Below are 18,544 nucleotides of genomic sequence, written 5' to 3' on the forward strand. Positions count from 1 at the left end.
TCATGGTGAGATCACTTTCAATTATCTTTCATGGATCATAGTGTCTGGGGCTAGTGCCTGAGGCTGGAGGAAAGCAAATGCCACCTCCATGTTCAAGAGGGGCAGGAAGAACTACAGGACAGTTAGCCTCATCCTGATCCCTGGCAAGGTAATGAAGCAGCCAATCCCAGTAACCACTTCCAGGCCTCTCAGCGACAAGAAAATCATTGAGATGTCAGTATGGCATTACCACGGGGAAATCAGGCTTGACCAGTGTGACAAACTTCTATGATAAACTGATTGCCCTGGTAGATGAGTGGAGCAACGGCCATTGTGTATCTGGAGTTCACCAGTGCCCTTGGCAACGCCTCCTGTAAGATCTTCACAAAGGATCTCTGCAGATGCCTGGGCTGGATAAAGCACCGTGTGAGGTGGCTGAGCAGGGGCCGGCTGAGCACGCACAGCACGGCGGAGGCAGCGGCAGCGGGACGGCGGCACGGCGCGGCCCGGCCCGGCCCGGCCCAGAGAGGCGATTTTGCCGCCTTATTTCCCCTGGCTGCCAGCCGCAATAGCCGCTCTTCCTCCGCCTCCTCTTCCTCCTCCTCCCCCGGAAGCGGCGTGTGGGTTTTCCCCCTCCGAGCAGGAACTCGATGCAGCCCAACTGAAGGCGGACGAGGGGAGGCCGGAAGAGGGAGAGAGCCCGAAAGAAGGAAAGAGCCCGGAGCGCCGCCCAGGGGGCCGCGCCATGGGGCTGCCGCGGTAGCGCCCGCACCTGCCATAGCGAACGCTGGGCAGAGCGGCGGCACCTCCCGATCTCGGCGAGCCGTGAGCCCCGCCCCCGGGCCGCAGAGGAAGCGGGGACGCGGCGGGTCCGGGCGTTGTTGCCCGCGCGGGCCGGCGGCGGGTGAGCGGGGCCGGAGCGCTGTGCGGGCCGCGGGGCCGGCGGTTGCAGGGCAGCGGGCGGGCCCGGCGAGCCGCAGCACGGCAGGCCCGGCGTGCGGAGCCCGCAGAGCCGTGTGCCGCGGGGCCGGGCGGGGACGGGAACGTGATTCAGCACCGCAGACCCCGCCGTTGTTTTGGAGCAGGACGCTCAGCCTTCTGCCGCGGTCCTAGAGCGGCCCAAAGCAGCCGCAGCTGCTGAAAACGCCCGAGGTCGCCCGCAGCTGTTACGGGCCGGCCTTGGCTCGGCGGTGGCTGAGCGCCGCTGGGCTAGAGCTCGGGTCTCGGCTCTTCCTGGGGTTTCAGGCTCGGGCATGTCCTTGGGCTGCTACACTGCAGCTATGGCTGCTGGAGGAGTGTAGGTATTGGCATGCTTTGTAGATAAAGACACTTTTTACATATTTGGAAAAATACAGTAGCGTGATTCGAGTCAGAATCGTTTATCGCTTTTTCTGGTGTCACTAATAATTGAGAGTGATAGAGACTTGTTGAATACAGATAGACTGCAAAGCCAAAGAAGGCATAAAATGGAAAATGCTGTATAGTTCAACAAAACTTACAAAGTGAAATTATGTAGTATGTTTTGTTTCCGTTTAGATAATGGAGTCTTGTAGCTCTGACAACCTTCGCAAGAGTCAATCACCAGCTTCTGAAAGTGAAGACGAGATTGAGTTCATTGGAGTAAGTAGATCTTGTAGTGGAAACACACTGCTTGTTGGAAAAAATACACTTTCAGTAGTCCAGCAAACAGGAGAGGGGGTCTTTATTGACTCTGTTGATGATTATATTTCGATGTAAAGCATTACTCTTGAATATAAAGATAATTTCATTTGTGAGTGTTTGTGGCAGATAACAACTTGATCTTAAAGGTTTAAGTGCCCTTTCTTGGAAAGGTATAAGATGATGTCAGTTGGTCCTGTAGTGAAAATACGGTCTTGAGTATCCCAGCAGATGAGGGGGGAATTACAGTGATCAGTGAGATACATGAGGGACTGTAGATAACTTTCCTGGTAATCATATTGCATAGCATTTTGCTTTATGAATGGTCCCAGTAAAGTTAATGGAATAAATCACTGCTCATTCTGCAAATCAGTGTCAAAATCACTGTACTCAGTTTAGAAAAGGAAGGAAATAATGGGTTAGAGGCCTTAAACAATCCTCTCAAATTGTGAGGCACTCTCTATTGTACAACATGCTGACATGGTTTATGTGAATGTAACTTTAAGACACTTTTATCTGTTGGAGATCCAAGAGAAGCAGAATGTTTTTCATGCTGCCTGCATTCTGGCCTCAATCTGACATCAGTGAAGTGGTGCTGGATGGCAGGGTCACATAGAATCATAGAATTGTTTAGGTTGGAAAAGACCATTAAGATCATTGAGTCCAGCTATTAACCCAGCACTAAACCATGTCCCTAGGAGCCACATCTACACATCTAAACATGTTTTTCTTGAAGGAGCAAGTCATGTTACTAAGGTCAAGTGATTAAATGATGCCAGTATTTTTAGCAGCTGTTTTTTGTAGAATTTTCTCATTTTTGAACAGAATACTGAATAATAACTACATTCCCCCCCCCCCCCCCCCATTTTGTGTGGTGTTTGATTAAAGCCAAAGTTCAATATGCAGACTTTCTGTGGGGGTGTTTAGGTGCTCAAGTATGAAGGATAGGTGGGGTTTTTTGCCAAAATTATAAGTAGTTGAGTATCTCTGAGACGTCTTAATCTTTTGGTTGATTTTGGCAAAATTGATTAATGAGTTCAAAGTTCATTATATATGCAAAAGTATTCATGTGCATCTGCAGAGAAAGGCTTGGGGTTGTTGGTGGATGAGCTGGCAATGTCTGCTTGCAGCCCAGAAATTCCCGTGTGTCCTGGGCTGCATCCAAAGCGGTGTGGCCAGCAGGGCGAGAGAGGGGATCCTGCCCCACTGCCCTGCTCTGGTGAGACCCCACCTGCAGTGCTGCATCAGCCCTGGGATCCCCAGCACAGGAAGGACATGGACTTGTTGGAATGAGTCCAGAGGAGGGACACCAAGATGATCAGAGGGGCAGAGCACCTCTTCTGTGAGGAAGGACTAAGAGAATTGGGATTGTTCAGCCTAGAAAAGAGAGGGCTTCAGGGTGTCCTAATTGCAGCCTTCCAGCACCTGAAGGGAGCCTACAGAAAAGATGGAGAGGAGCTTTTAACAAGAGCATATAGTGAGAGGACAAAGGGGAAGGGCTTCAGATTGAGAGTAGGTTTAGATTAGATATTAGGAAGAAGTTGTTTTCTGTGAGGGTGGTGAGGCACTGGAATAGGTTGTCCAGAGAATCTGTGGATGCCTCATTCCTGGCAATGTTCAAGGCCAGGCTGGATGGAGCTCTGAGCAGCCTGGTCTAGTGGAAGGTATCCCTGCCTGTGGCAGGGGGGTTGGGATGAGATGATCTTTCCAACCCAAACCACTCTGTGATTCTGTGATCATGACTGAATAAGCTTCATTTTCTTCAAACTGGGTAATTAATGAACAAGGAAACTAGTGTAGCTTGGAATGTGTAATGATTGAAGGGCTGCTGGAGCACCAAGAGCAGTAACTAAAGAGAACTGAAACAAAAGAACTAAAATCGGCATTTCTGGCTGCCTTTTTTTTTTCCTTGGCTTTGCCTGTGGATAATATGGATCCTTTGTGGTCCCAGTGACTATTGCTTCCAAGAGAGGCTGCTATATATAGGAAGATGACTCTGCTCAAATTTTGTGCAGGATTGATATCTTGGGGTGAGGAGCTTACTATTGTAGTTGATGAATACTAGGGGAAAGGTATGTGACCCTGGCCATCACCTCATATCAGCAATATGTCTTCAGATCTCTCATTTGCTCCTCTGAGTGAAGGTGACTTTGGACTTCGCTAAAGGATTTCTAGACTGCTTGGCTAGCTTTAGATCATCCCATTTCCATATAATAAATGTGTATGACTGGAAACTTGTACTCTTCATAAATGTTATGGATGGATGCCTCCTGGTTACCTGCATGTATGTCCTAAAGACCCAGTGCATAAGATGGGACTATATAAATTGAATTAGAGAAGCCACTGGGGTATCCCAACCTGTGCTCATTTTGATAGAAAACAAGTAGTTGTCGGCCGTATGATCTGTGTTTTTCTTCCTTTTTCTCTTTTTTTTTTTCCTTCTTGACAGTCAGATGTGGCTTTGGTGTGGGTTTTTTGTTTCTTTGATCTGTTTTTTCTTTGTGGTTTTGGGTTGTTTGTTTTTCTATTTCATTCACTTGTACTATGGTGTTTGAATTCATACTGTAGGACTGTGCTTTTTCTCCATCAGATAAGGACTTTTGTCAATGTGCTGCTGCCTGATATTTTCAGCTTTTTTAATCTGATTTACCCTCATTCAGGAAACTTGAAACTATTCTTCCATAATTTCCCACCTTTTAGTTCTTCATTGCAACGTATTTTGTCCATTTAAAATCATTACATTTTAAGTTTTACATACCACCAGAGAAATATAATTTAATCTGCAGTGCGAGCTGTTACTCCTACTTTATTAAGATAGGATGGTCTTGCCCCCATTTTGTTTACTTGGGAAGGATAAGGCAAGAGTGAAGAAATTCACAGGTCTAATGCCCTGTGAACAAATAGACAGATAATTCCAGTTGGCACCAAAAGCACTGGACTTAAGTTAATATACCAAATCAAGTGATTTGCTAAAGCATGGTAGTTACTATTTAAAGGTTTTGCTTCCTTTCCCCCTAAGATGTTAATTATTAGATACTCCGAATGAAGTATTTGTCTCTCTGGCTTTTAGTTGCATCACAGCAGGAACTGAATAAAATGGTAGTGATGTTATGAAGCAGCTCTTTTATTTTTGCACCCATCCCAAGTCAGCCAGGGATTTGAATTTTTGTATTTGCTACGTTACAAAAATCAAAACTTGTTACGTGCATGTTGGCTCATGATGTTGGTCAGTTCTCAGCAGTCTTAAAAGTTGGAAGTCTGCTGGGACAAAGATTTAGAACACAAATAGTACAATTTATGTCAATTTTTAAAAATTTATTTTAATGTAAACTTGTTCTATAATAATTATGTTTACGTGTGTATACACAGTTATGCTCACATAATTATTTGTCAAAGAGAAGTTTATTGTCACATACATGAAAGCTAGATTCATGCTTTCTGTATGCTAGTGTGTGTATAATTATGCAGAAGTTTAATTGTGCTGTTTAAGTAAACTGGGTATTTGATCTGAATGCACGTAAAGCTAGAAACAACAAACAAAGCACCTTGCATGGTGTGTCAGTGGACAAGGTGTCTGTTAGCTAGGCCTGATTATCCAAAGATGGAGTGAAATGAGGAAAGGCAGGAAAGAGATATCACAGTTTAGGGCTTTTGGAGAAAACTTTGGGAAGCAATGAAAATGAGCTTCACAGAACTGCTTGAGAAGAAACTGTCCTTAGAGATGAATATGAGGCTTCATCTTTACCAGTTACCGGTTAAACAAATTTGATTGTATTTACAGTTAAATTGGGTACTGTGCATAGCATAGTGAAATTGCAGTTTTGTTGACTTAATGCTGATGCTTCCAGGCAAAGCTGTGAATAACGGTAGAGACGCCACAGCTGCCTGGAGAATTCAAAACCTAGAAATTCTTCTACTCATGGAAGTAGCTGTGACTTTTGTTCATTGCTCAGTGGCATGGCTGTTAGTTTGTGAGAAGAATGGCTTTTGAAGATTGTTTAGAGAAGTAATTTAGAAGTCAAGCATTTTGGGGGTTTTTTTGGTTAGTTGTTTCTTTGTTTTGTTGTTGGTTGGTTGTTTCATGGTTGGTTTTTTTTGGGGGGGGGGGTGGTTTTTTTTAGTTTTTTTGAATGTGAAGGATCTGCTGATAAGATGTGAAGAGTGAGCATATGTTAATGCTAGTACATCTGAATACTTTTGTCTTTCGGGGTGCCAAGTATGCCAGTATAGACAGCTAGAGAGGCCCCAGCTTTCAGCTGTTCGTGGAGAGCTTGTCCATGTTGTTTTTGTGTAATCTCAGACTCTTGTGTGCCAAAGTTTACTCCCCCACTCATCCTGTGGGGAGTTACACGTAGGATGAAGCTCTCTGATCCTCAGCTTCTTAACTCCCCTATAGTGATGGAATCCTCAGGTTTGGCACCATCTTTGCATTACTATTTAGTTGAACCAGCTGGAAAGAAAGTAATTAAAATTCTCATGATTTTCAGTTTAGGGCTTGTCTTGTGTGGAGGTGAGCGGTACACAAAAATTGCATAGAAAAGGCACGGAATTTGGAAGGAAAAAGAACACTTAATGTGTGCAAAAGACATTTAAACAAGTGTAATAATAGTTGTGTTAAATTTATTGTTTTGATCACTTGAACTTCTAGGCTTGAAAGTTACTCTGCATTTCAGCTGTCAATTTGGTAAGTTTTGATTAGTTGCTGAACCCTGGGAGTAAGAAAATAAGAAAAATCTCTGCCCTTGAAGAAGGTACAGCTGTTAGGATCAGAGCTAAACATTTCAGAACACATTTTTGAACTGATTGGACAGTCAGGTGATCTGAGTGTGTCTTTGAACTCTTACTTGCTAACATCTGTTTAATAAAGGTTTGATTTCTTAAAAGTATTGCAGAGGCTGTCAGATTCTACAGAAGCAAATCTGAAGTGGATTTTTTTTATATATATTTCATTTAGAAAACCATGTTATCTTTATTTATTTAATCATAAAAAGTTAAGTACTCTTTGAGGGAAATTGGAGGCTGGCAGCTTGATTCATAGAAGCTTTTGTCATCTGTCCCAAGATTTCATCCCTCTTCTCCCCAGTGAGACAGGAGGACTGTTTATGCCCGGCCAGCTGAACAGCTTTACTGCCTTGAATGGTGGAAGAATGTAAAGAATGAGATGCATTGAGAGCAGCAGAGAGGATTCCATGCTGCTTTTCTCTCTGCTACTCATCATCAGGCAGTAGGTCTTCCTAGCCTGCCCTACATAGTTGATTGTTAATATCTTGAACAAACTGCCAGTATATGGCAGAGATGGTACATTTTATCTCTGAGGAAGACAATTTAATGCTTTAGTGTGTGCATTTTTAACACTTCCTTTCCAGGAGGGACCTTTAAGGCCTGTCCTTGAATGCATTGATCTTGTCAGCAGTGAGGATGAAGAACCTAACAGCAGTTCTTATTTTCATGTGAGTATGTTGTAATGTATTTTATGACATCTTGATTGAATAAAGTAATTGGTCTTCTGTATTTTTTCCCTATCAGTTACTCTTCACAAAAGCCTTGTTAGATGTATTTTTACAAATACTAAATAACCAGTATTGAAGTATTTTGATTTTTCTACCTGCTGTTGAGTGAAAAGCAAGAATACCAACACTCCATTTTTTCCTTGGTAATTTTATTTCTCTTTCAGTCATCTTAACAAGTGTGTGAAAATAAAATGTCACTTTACATTCAGCCTCAGAAGTCAGGGTGTCCAGTTTCTAGCCTGGAAACATATCTGGTCTACTACCAGGCCTTTTCTTTCTAGAATAACTTTTTAGGAACAATTTATGGCTTGAATGACCTTATTCCAGTGACAGTCTGGTTTTAGTTCAGCCAAATCCTTCATAATCCAATCTAAGAATGTACAAGTCAGAAGCAGGCTCATCAGTTTATCTATCCCCCAAACTTATTCTGCCTGCTCTGCAAGGCCTTTGAAAAGAGCGTTGATAGACCCTACCAGAGCTGGTTTTGGCAGCAGTGACTATCTTTTGACTTTTGTTTTCCTGTGTTGCAGTAGTGGATGTTTGTAATAAACCTGATTATTAAGGAAAGGTGGATCTTCTGTACATGCATAGGCTGACACTATGGGGATGATTTCTAGAGCTGACTGTGTAAGAGCAGGAAACTACAGTATATGGTCTATCCCTTAGGCTAGAAAAAGCTAATGACCTGCCTTTCTGAAGATAGTAGGCAGTGTTAGAGCAAGAATGATAGCAGTTCTCAGTTTTTTAGATGGGCTGCCTGTTGGCTTTGAAGTCAGGAGGGATTTTGTTTACTTAGAAGAACTTACTTAACTTTTCATTTGTTGGAGACTTCTAGGATTCTCAGCATCATGTTCCTCTACTGCTTGGTGAGGCTAATGTTTATGTTGAAATGCCTTGAATATGTTGAGGGGAGGGTTGTTTTTGTTTGTTTTTTAACAGAAGTTACAAATGCTGGTAAAAAGGAAGAGAAAACTAGCAAGGTAGCTCATGGAACTTAGGATAAGAGTATCTTTACTGAACTATGTCGTGATGCTTGGGCATCACTTGTCAATGTATTGGTGTCTGTTACTTAACAATCACCAAATAAGAGTTTAACTTTCCAATTGTAGAGAAATACTAAGCGTAAGGATCACATTGACTATCAGAAGGAACGAGTTGCATCAACCCTGGATCGTCTGGCACGCCATGTTGAAGTAGAGAAACAGCAAAAAGAAGAGAAAAACAAGGCCTTTAAGGTATTGGATATGTTTTATTTTGGAAGAATTACATAATAAAGGCCTTGTAGTCACAAGTGTCTTTGTTTTCACTACTGAGCTAATAAAAAAATTGGTGAGGCATACCTGGAACTAGCAACTAGACTTCTGCTTCTGGGGCATTGTGTGAAACACAGCATCGACTTTGTCTCTTTTGTGGCTTTTAACTGATCAATTTTCTAGTCTTAGTGCAGTTTCTAAAGGGGGAAAAATTGGAATTGAACAGGGACAAATGTAAATCCAGAGCTGGTGAAATGTGCTGACTTCCCAGCCTAATTTTCTCAACGCTGTTAACAGCTTTTAAAAATCACATAATTGTACTATAGTTACAGCTTGTTATGGTCTATGGTAGACTATGCAACTGCAGTACAAGAGAGTAAAAGGCTAGATTAGATACAGAGCAAGGTAGCCGTGATGTCTGGAGGCCTACATCCCCATTCTGTCTCCTCCACATTGAATTTGGCAATCTGTCTATGTCTCCACCTACACTTTTTCAACTGTAAAGTGGAGTCAGAGATAACCGTGTAACTTTTAAAGCAGTTTGAGAATGAAGGCTGAAAGATCCTTTTGTTAAAGAATATTTTCCTCCTGCTTGGCTCTTTCCTCATCAGGTAATGCAAACTGCAGACTTAAATTTAGTCTTCAAAGTGAAAATGCCTTTTTCTTTCCCTTTCGTTTTCTTTCCCTTTCGTTTTCTTTCCCTTTCGTTTTCTTTCCCTTTCGTTTTCTTTCCCTTTCGTTTTCTTTCCCTTTCGTTTTCTTTCCCTTTCGTTTTCTTTCCCTTTCGTTTCGTTTCCCTTTCGTTTCGTTTCCCTTTCGTTTCGTTTCCCTTTCGTTTCGTTTCCCTTTCGTTTCGTTTCCCTTTCGTTTCGTTTCCCTTTCGTTTCGTTTCCCTTTCGTTTCGTTTCCCTTTCGTTTCCCATTCTATTTTTATTGTATTGAATACAAGTCAGTTGAGTTGTAAGATTTTTTTCCCCTCACTTATGTTTTTGTAGGCGTGTTTTTTAGGAACCCATGTGTTAGTTTTGGGATACATACTTAGTCTTTTTTCTTTTGTTTTTTTCAAATTCAATCCCAACGTTGTCTGGTATGTTTTTTCTCTCAGGAGAAAGTTGATTCCCAATATGCTCATGGGTTGCAAGAATTAGAATTTATTCGGGAACACAGTGATACAGAAGCTGCAAGGTTATGTGTGGACCAGTGGTTAAAAATGCCAGGTGAGAATAGAAAACTAAGTTTGAGTGATGATTTCGAAGTCCTGCATTACAGAGCAGAACATGTGAAAATTTTGTTGAGCTTGCAGGTGCCTTGTGCATAACCAAACCCTACAATATTAATTTTGCTATAGCATTTCATTTGGAAGTTCTTAAGCACTTATTTCCAGGAAAGCTATCCTTGTAACACTTTGCTGCTTAGAAAAGTAAAGATAGGGAGTCTAAAAACCATTAAGGCAATGTTAATTATTTTTGTAAGCAAAGTTGCTAGGAAGAAAAAAAATATTACTGTTGAACTGCTGCTTAGGAAAATGTAAGTAAGTGTGACTTCACAGTGTTTAATCAATTTAAAATACTGCCTGGAGGACCTGGAGGAAGGGTGTTGAAGTGTTTGAAAAGTTATACTGCTGGGAATTGAAGAGACAGTGAAAGAGCAGACTTACTGTAGTAGAATTGAAGGACAGTGAGTGCATTGTTAGTTTGCTTTTAAGAATCACTACAGTTTGATTTTGGGATGTTTTAGGGCTTGTGTGTTATTTTGTTTGTTTTCTTAAGCCTCTGTAATTCAGCTTCTGGTTAAGTGCTTTGTTTTGTAACACAGGTCTGAAACCAGGCTCTGTTAACGGTGGAAGAAGGGGTGGTTATAAGAGGGCAGGTCAGACTCGAGTCAACAGCAGTCCCAAATATTGTCCTGTGATGCATTGCAACAGACAGTTTGATAATGTACATCTTCTTCTAGGTCACCTTCAAAGGTAAGGACATACTGTGCAAGAGTTCAGTGCAAGGAATAATACTAAAAGAATATGCTCTAACTTAGGACATCAGTACCAAGTCTGCTTTAAACTGCCTGTGCTGACAAAGCTTCATTTTGAGAGCCGATAAATATGTTACAGTTTATATAGATGAGCTTCATGGGGGTTTTTTTGTTGGTTTGGTCTTTTACTTGGTGTTTGTGGTTTGTTTTTTTCATTCAGAATTGATGTCTTCCTCTTGTCGTGCATTTTTTAGTATATGGGGTTTTTTGAGAAGTAAGATTTCTGTACTCCAGTTTAGTTGTATCTTCATCCAAACTTGAAATAAAGCAAAAGACTCTGTTACACAATTTGATGGTAAAATAAAAAGAAAAGCCCCTGATGTAGGGAAACAGGAGCAAAAGCTGTAGGCTATCTGTTCATAGCTGATCTTGCTAGTCAGTACTCAGTGTGCCTGTGTTCAGTTCCAGCAGATACTGCCTTTTAACTACTGAACGTGTCCATGGGCAAGGTGGTGAGAAGTTGAAGGGAATGTCATGGGTTAACCCCCATAGGCAGCTCAGCCCCACACAGCTGCTCACTCACCCTAGTGGGATGTGGAAGAGGGAAGGGTAAAAGTGAGAAGACTGGGCTGAGGTAAAAGCAGTTTAATAAGTAAAGCAAAAGCTGCATGCACATGCAAAGCAAAATAAGGAATCAACAGGCAGAGCTCTATCACACATGATGGTTACTTGGAGTGATGGCATTTGTCTTCCCAACTGTCTCCCCTTCCTCCTCCACCCAGTTTTTATTTCTGAGCATGATGTCTTATGCTATGGGATGTCCCTTTCGCCAGTTGAGGTCAGCTGTCCCAGCTGTATCTCCCAACATCTCCTTGCTGGTGGGACAGGCTGAAAAACAGAGAAGACCTTGACACTGTGCAAGCACTGCTCAGTAATAACTAAAACTTATCTGTGCTATCAACACTGTTGTTCATAAATCCAAAACACAACAACCGTACAAGCTGCTACAAAAATTAACTCCATCCCAACCAGAACTAGTACAGGGAGGTAAAAATAAATAAATTATAAAAGTGTCTATGTAGTTCTCTTAAAAGCAGTATGATTTCTCTCCAGAGTGGCCATTTTAACAGGTAGGCTGCAGAACATACTTCAGCTATACTTCAGGATACTTCAGCTGATACAGTTCATGATAGGGGAAGTAAGGAATTTTTACAGTTTAGGTTGGTTAGATAGGGGTTTTGTCCGATAGCTTCAAAGGACAGAATTTTTCCCATTAAAAAAAAGCTATTTGACTATTTAGAGGGGACTAGTTTGCTAATTGTTTCTTCTTCAGGTTTGATCATTCTCCTTGTGACCCAACAGTCACATTACATGGACCCCCACATAATGCTGTTGCCTGTGTGATATGCTGCGAAAGATTTTCAACCTCTCAGCAGTACAGTGATCATCTTTTATCTAAGGCAAGATCATAAGGATAAGTAACTCGCCTGATTGAATGTAGTAGAGGGTTTAAGACTTAAAATTATGTATTGATTTTTGGTGGGGTTTTTTGTTGGGTTTCTTTTTTAACCCTCTTTGTCTTCCCTCTCTTTTACTTCAGGATAGTTTTTTCTTATTCTGCTATGTTTCAAACACCTGGTGTAGCCTGACAGTATTCCCTTTAGATCTGACCTTTAGGTTCTATGTTTTGGTATGCTTTCAGGAGGACCATAGTTCTGTCTTGAGCCTCTTGTCCATCTATTGGTGTTGTCAATAGGTATTCCCCTTTTTTGCATTTCCAAAACTCTGAAAGGTAAAGGCAAGAATTTAGGATGAAATAAGTGACAGTGAAGAGAAGCAGCAGAAAGGAGATGGGGGTTTTATTTAAGCAGTCTGGTGTTCAATTGGATAATGGATAGCATTTTTAAAGTTGGGTGTTTTGATAACAAATATTCTCTCCTAGTCTCCAAAAGCCACATTAAATTTGGACATTCAGTTTTAGACATTCTGAAAACCAGACTAAATTTTGCTTGTAGTAATAACTCTTGATATGTAGTCATACCTGACAAGCTGAAAGATTGCATCGTAGTTTGTCCCTGCTCTTTTTCCATTGCTTCAGAGTTCTGTGCCTCTGATGTGTCCAGGGACATTAGCAGGAGAAGCAGCCAAGGTAGGGGGAAGGCACTGAGTGTCTCTTGCAGACAGTGAGAAGATGGGATTACTTTGTGTAAGGGAGATAATCCTAGTCAAAACTCTAAGCATATAATGAAGATTCTTGCAGTGATACAGAAAGAAGGAAGCAAAAATATCAGAAGGAGAACTAAAGGATTTTTGCCCTGAAGGCAGAGCTCTGAAGTTGATGTAGAAGGCAAAGCAGGTGGAAGGAGTTGACTTCTACAAAAGTCACAGACCTTTCAGGCTACTCTGAGGAGCAGCATTTTGGGGAGTTAAAGGTTAGCAAGATTAGGGAAGAACTGACATGAGGTAAAAGAGCTGCTTTATTGACAGAGGGAGCTTTATCTGAGAGCCTGGGTAGAGGAAATGGCTAAGAGTTGCTGGAGCCCATAGTCCCTGGGAAGATGCTTGCTCCCAGTGGTGCAAGAAGGGGATGGAGAAGTTGATGGTGTAGTAAGCGTGGATGAGTAGCTGGCTTTGACCGTGGTACTTTGGCCAGTTCCTAGTGTCTTGTGAGCTGAAGTGCAGAGGGGGGTAGGCTGTAGATAAATACTGATGTGGTAGCTGACAACCTAAAAGTGAAAATACTAACACAGAAATTAGAGAGGAATGGGAGGACATGAGAACTGGAACTGGTTTCTTGTCTTAATTTTTTTCCTAAGCAGATAATTTTCTCTTCCAGCTAAATGAAAATGATGGGCATAAAAAAGGTATTCCTCCACAGCATATTCAGTGTTTTGCATGCCCAAACTGCTTCCTCCTTTTCACCAAAAGAGAAGAGTGTTTGCAGCATATGTCACAAGAGAACCACTTCCTCCAGGTTTCTGAACTGAGTGGTATGTTGCTACTAAGTGATACTAAGTGTACTGCCTTTAATTTTTTTTTTTGATAATTCATCCTTAAGATAGGAGGTGACTTACATTTTTGTGCTGCCTAAAATAGGTTAAGGTCTTGAAGTTTGTTATTAATGAATTCTTACTTTTCTTTTAAGATCTTAAATGTGATGCCTTGAAATTCGTATTTTTGTGTAGAAATGATTCCTCTATCACACTTCCTATAATGAGATGCTGTTGAGTCTTTCATATAAGCTTCTCATCCTCCAGTGACTCCGTGAAACTACTTTCCTGAATAAGTTTACATTTAGCATGTTGATAGAGACTTAGACAAAACACATAAATTTCTTTTTCAATTCCAGTCAGAGTGGCTGTTGTGTTCCTTCTCCTTACTCTACTGTCTGTAGTGAGCTTGGAGGCTATTTTTCTTGTCAGTGTCCTTTGCATTCCTGATGGCAAAGACCTGTGAAAATTTCTTCTCCATATAATTGCAAATTTTGAGTGCTGAGCTGGAACATTGCTGCCCGTCTGATGGCTTGTACGGACTGCATGGCTGCTGAAGGCTGAAATACTGGTTATGTTGTGAGCTGGCAACATCCTGAACCATGAATAGAGTCTAGAGGAAAGATCTGGTCATTGCAAACAGGGTTAATGCCCAACATAGCTGTACTGGCTTTTTTTTCCTGACATAAGCAATAGGCATTAAAGCATTTACTTCAGTGTTAGCTAAACTGCTAAATAGCCATATTTTAGACATTGTAGCTCTCTGAACAAGCCTACATGGCTGAAAGGATTCATTCAGGTATTTCTCATCTTAGTAAGTTAATCTTCAACTTCTGCCCTCCCCCCGAGTGGCTGCAGGAAATGTACAGAAAAGGCAGGCTTTGAAGGAATCCCCTGAAGGTCGAGTTAGTACTGCTGCTTTCATGTAGTGAAGTGACAATCAGCTGCATGGTTATAGTTTCCCTTGTGCTTTGTCACTCTAATGTACTTCTATTCTCAAATAGGTTATTAATTCTGAATGTGATGACTGCAGATGCTTTTAAATTCAGGTCATAGGTTTTAAAAAAGATTAATGGTGAGCTGTTTCTTTGAAAAGATTAAAAGCACAAGTTAGTGTTTTCTTCTTTAGATGGAGAGTGCCAAACTCAGAACAAAAACTTGAGGGCTCCATTTTTTACGTTGCGTTAGTAAGGCTTCATGATTAATAATTATCAGCATGGCCAGTGAAGTTAGCTAAAAGGCATAACCTCAAATTACTGCCTGCTGATCGTCATATCTTACTAAACAGAAAAATCAAAGAGAATTTGCCTGCTAAGGTGCAGAACATGAACAGTATCTAATCCATAAACCATTTCCCATTCTCTTTTCAAGAGAGTTTTCTTATACTACTGGTACCGGAAGTTACATGTGGAGCATATACTCAGAACAACAGAAAGTTCTCCATCTAAAAATTTAAGAATTAACATTAAGCATGGGAAAGAAAGAGATGGTCAGAGTATATGGGAACTTGTTAAATAAATTGTGTGCTTTTTAAAAAAAAATGCTGTATGGCTTAAAATTGTATGTGTTAAGAATAGACTTAAGTAAGCTGGTAATAGGTGGAGGAGAAGAAGGGAAGACCCTTCCTAAGAGAGATACTGACCTGGCATTGTAGAAGGAGGAAAAGGGAAGTAAAGTCAGTCACCAACTATGAAAAAGCAAGATGCAAACAGATTCAGGTATAAGATAGTTACAGAAGTTTAAAAAATTCAGGATTCAGTTACAGCTTCCATTGCACAGTTACTGTAGCTCAGCTGACACTTCTTAACTTGCTTTCTGAACCCTGTGACAAACAAGTAACAATAGTAATTATGTCATCAGAGAGCTGAAATTCTATGGAAAAACTCCAATGTGTGGTTGCACTTTCTACCATTCCATTTTACAGATGCAGTGAAGTCTGGCCATCCAGTACCTTTTCCATCCTTTGCAAAGAACCTCTTGATATCTCTGTGCAAAGAGGTCTCCTTCCAGGTGAAGTGTATGTCCTGCTTCAAGATACTGCGCTCACATATGGAATTAACGGCTCATTTCAGGTTTGTGTAGGGCAGTTGTCTTTATAATGTGAACATCCGTAGATCAATGACAGATATCCAGACGTGCTTTTTGTGGTACTAGTGGATTTCAGGGCAGCTAGGACCATCTGAATGTTGACTTCCTGAATAAACAATCAAAAGCCTGCCCCCTTAGCTTTACCCCACACTGCAGAAAGCTGATCAATGTCAGGATCCTTTTTGATTTTCTGTAACAAAACAACAAAAGTTGGTCTCTGTTCCACTATTTCTGAGCTGATTTTGAAAATGTGCAGTCAACAACATAAGCATCAATCGAAGTTCTAGCTTTGGAAATTAGCACCTAATTCTCTTCAAATGTCAGAGACTAGATACATTGCATCTAGTTGCATGGTTTTGTTGGCAAGCTAGTAGGTGGGTTAAAGTACATAGAGGACGCTGTTTCCCTGTATTGCTGTAGCTACTAGGTAATATTTCGAGTACATCTGAAAGTTTAAAAATGTTTCAGGTTGTGATATAACCTCTTCATGTTTTTAATCCATTCTAGAACACGTTGTCATAATTCTGGGCCTATGGCGCTGTCAAAGAAAAGCATCTCCCAGGTTGCAGAGATATTTAAAACAAAAGGTCACTGTGAGAACTGTGATGAGCTGTTTGCTGATAAGAATCAGATGACCCAGCATAAACAAACCACTCAACATAACGTTAGAGTTTTTAGTACACTGGAAGAGTCCATCTTGATGTTCTGCCATGTCAGTGGAAAACATAAAAATCAGTCCCATTTGTGCCACATTGTCGATCGGTCAAGACCACTGCTTAAAAGACATTTGAGTCCAAGTGAGTCCACCAGTGAAATGGGGTCTACTCCTTCAAAACGGAAGAGTTATTTAAAAGATAAAAGTGAAGATGAAGTAGCAAACCAAAGTCAAGGTAGTGCTTGCAAAGTAAAAGCCTGGTTTTGTGAATGCCTTCAAAAGTTTTTTACAGAAGAGTCAGTAGAAAAGCACATTTTATCAGCAAATAGGATCTGTCACAAGTGTGCTGTGTGCGGAAAGCTGGCTGAAAACTCAAGCATTATCCGCCTGCATATGAGTCGATTCCATGGAGGAGCACACTTGACTAATTTTCTTCTCTGGTGCAGAGCGTGCTCTGTAGATGTAAGAGAAGAGGATATTATGGGACACATAACTGAATTTCATGGTGGACATAGTTACTATTATGAGCAGGAAGCTGTAGAAGATGAACCTATGCCATCTGCTTCTGATGCAGTGAGCATTTCTGCAGGTGAAGATAAAGACTGCATTTCCAGCCCTGTGGAACTCTCCCCTGAAAGTGGTCCTGTTGTGGGAAAATGGCAGTGCCGCATTTGTGAGGAGATGTTTGAGTCTGAAGAGAGCGTTAAACAACATTGCATGTCCTTAGAAAGCCACGCATTTCACAGGTACTCGTGCGGCTTTTGCAGAAGTCATTTTCGGAAAGTAGGAACACTACAGCGGCACTTCCAAGAGCATCATAATCAGGAGGTACAGACTAAATACTTCTGTGGCCTTTGTGGTAATCTCTTCTTCGACACAGAAGAAGAATTTCTAATCCATTACAAGGAGATTCATAGTGTGGACTATACATTTGTGCCTGAGCAGATGGAACTATCAATAAAAAAGGATGAGGACTTCCTCCCAGTTGAACAAGGAGACCTTTTAACCTGTGGTTGCCGGACAACATACATCTCCAAAATAAACAGGAGGAACGATTATGAGAATTGTCAGAAAGCCATGCTGCAAAAAGGAAACTTATGGTTTCGATGCTGCTTGTGTTCTGCAACAGCACAGAATATTGCTGATTTGAACAGTCATCTCAAGAGTCACACGTCAGTGAAACCTAAGGGAGAGATGTATGTTGTTAGATGTGCTGCATGCAACAAAAACTTTGATGATCTTCATAGCGCGCATCAGCACTATCATGGGAAACACTGCTTCTTGCAGAAACCTGATCTATCAAGTCTTGCGTCAGAATCAGAAGACACAGTATTCAAGTTTGCAGCAAGTGGGGCCTGTGTGGTCAGAAAACCTCACAGGCAACGATTTCAAGCATCTCCATCCAAAACTCAGGACAGACCACAGTTGTCTCCTCTTCAGGGCCCAGTAGAGGGAAAGAAAATAAAAAATGAGGACTCAGAACAGTCTGAAGAACTTAGTGAAAGTATGTGGAAAATTTCTTTCAACATTAGAAAAGTATTGCTGTCCTTAACACACTCTGTTTCATTGTCAGTGCATGTCACATACCATTTAGTTACATCCAGTCTATAAATGAGCTCAGAATTTAGTATTTGTTATTTCTCAAATACTGAATTCTCAGTACTTGAATTTCCAAACCTCAGACTCCACAATGTATTGTTATATGCCACATGTATGAAGTCTTGGAAAAAAACAAACAGGCAGATGTAAGAATCCTGAGACTCAAACATTTGATTTTCAAATTATTTGGGGGCATAATTTGGTGTTATAAAAGGAAGAGGACTATCAAGGATGCCCCAGTTAGGGATCTAATGCCTAGAAGTGTAAAAATGATCTATCATACACATTCAAAAGAAACTTGTCTTCTTTATATATATAAATATTTATGAACCTGTTAGTGCTTTCTGTGTGGGCAGTCCTGTTATATCACCATCATCACAGCTTTCTTAGCTTGCCAAAAAGCAGTATCAGCTGAGAATTTATATTCCCAGTATGTATTGTTTTTTTCCTCAAGCATGCAATTTTTTTTTCAAGTTCATTATCACTTCTAAGAATGACATTGAGAAGGCTGAAGGTGTACCTTGTGTTCAGAAATTGGAAGTGTTTCTTAATTACTAGTGGTGTCATAATGCTTTTGATTAAGAGGTTGACATTTATGTTAGAAGTATAGCAAAAAGTGCACATCTAAACATTTTATGTGTTTTTATGCATGCAAGCAATTGAATGGCACAGAGACTTGCCATAGTCGAGGGTGCACAGTTGAATATTAAATGAGTTATTAAAATAACAGGACAACAGCTTTCTGTGCTTTCCAGAAAACTGTCAAGGTCTATACCATCATATAGCCAGACTCTGCTCTTCTCTCTAATTAGTGTGTTATTAAATGCTACTTCAGTTGATTTT

The 18,544-nt window shown here is 41.0% G+C and overlaps 1 protein-coding gene and 1 long non-coding RNA gene across 2 annotated transcripts in view; one reads left to right on the forward strand and one right to left on the reverse strand.

Annotated features, from left to right (window-relative positions):
* The first annotated feature begins 684 nt into the window (after positions 1-684).
* Positions 685-18,544, forward strand: part of ZNF451 (zinc finger protein 451) — a 36,762-nt gene continuing 18,902 nt past the window's right edge. The window contains exons 1-10 of the mRNA XM_048298100.1: positions 685-883; positions 1,516-1,599; positions 7,005-7,088; positions 8,258-8,383; positions 9,507-9,618; positions 10,217-10,367; positions 11,703-11,829; positions 13,206-13,359; positions 15,284-15,431; positions 15,955-17,606. Coding sequence (XP_048154057.1) covers positions 1,519-1,599; positions 7,005-7,088; positions 8,258-8,383; positions 9,507-9,618; positions 10,217-10,367; positions 11,703-11,829; positions 13,206-13,359; positions 15,284-15,431; positions 15,955-17,606 — 2,635 coding nt within the window. The 5' untranslated portion in view covers positions 685-883; positions 1,516-1,518. The remainder of the gene's footprint in view (positions 884-1,515; positions 1,600-7,004; positions 7,089-8,257; positions 8,384-9,506; positions 9,619-10,216; positions 10,368-11,702; positions 11,830-13,205; positions 13,360-15,283; positions 15,432-15,954; positions 17,607-18,544) is intronic.
* LOC125323268 lies at positions 10,562-13,275 on the reverse strand. Its single transcript, XR_007202449.1, has 2 exons — positions 12,041-13,275; positions 10,562-11,257 (listed from the first exon to the last, which is right to left on the reverse strand). It is a non-coding gene; the product is annotated as an uncharacterized LOC125323268 (long non-coding RNA).

The sequence above is a fragment of the Corvus hawaiiensis genome, chromosome 3 (genome assembly GCF_020740725.1).
Source record: "Corvus hawaiiensis isolate bCorHaw1 chromosome 3, bCorHaw1.pri.cur, whole genome shotgun sequence".
NCBI lineage: Eukaryota > Metazoa > Chordata > Aves > Passeriformes > Corvidae > Corvus > Corvus hawaiiensis.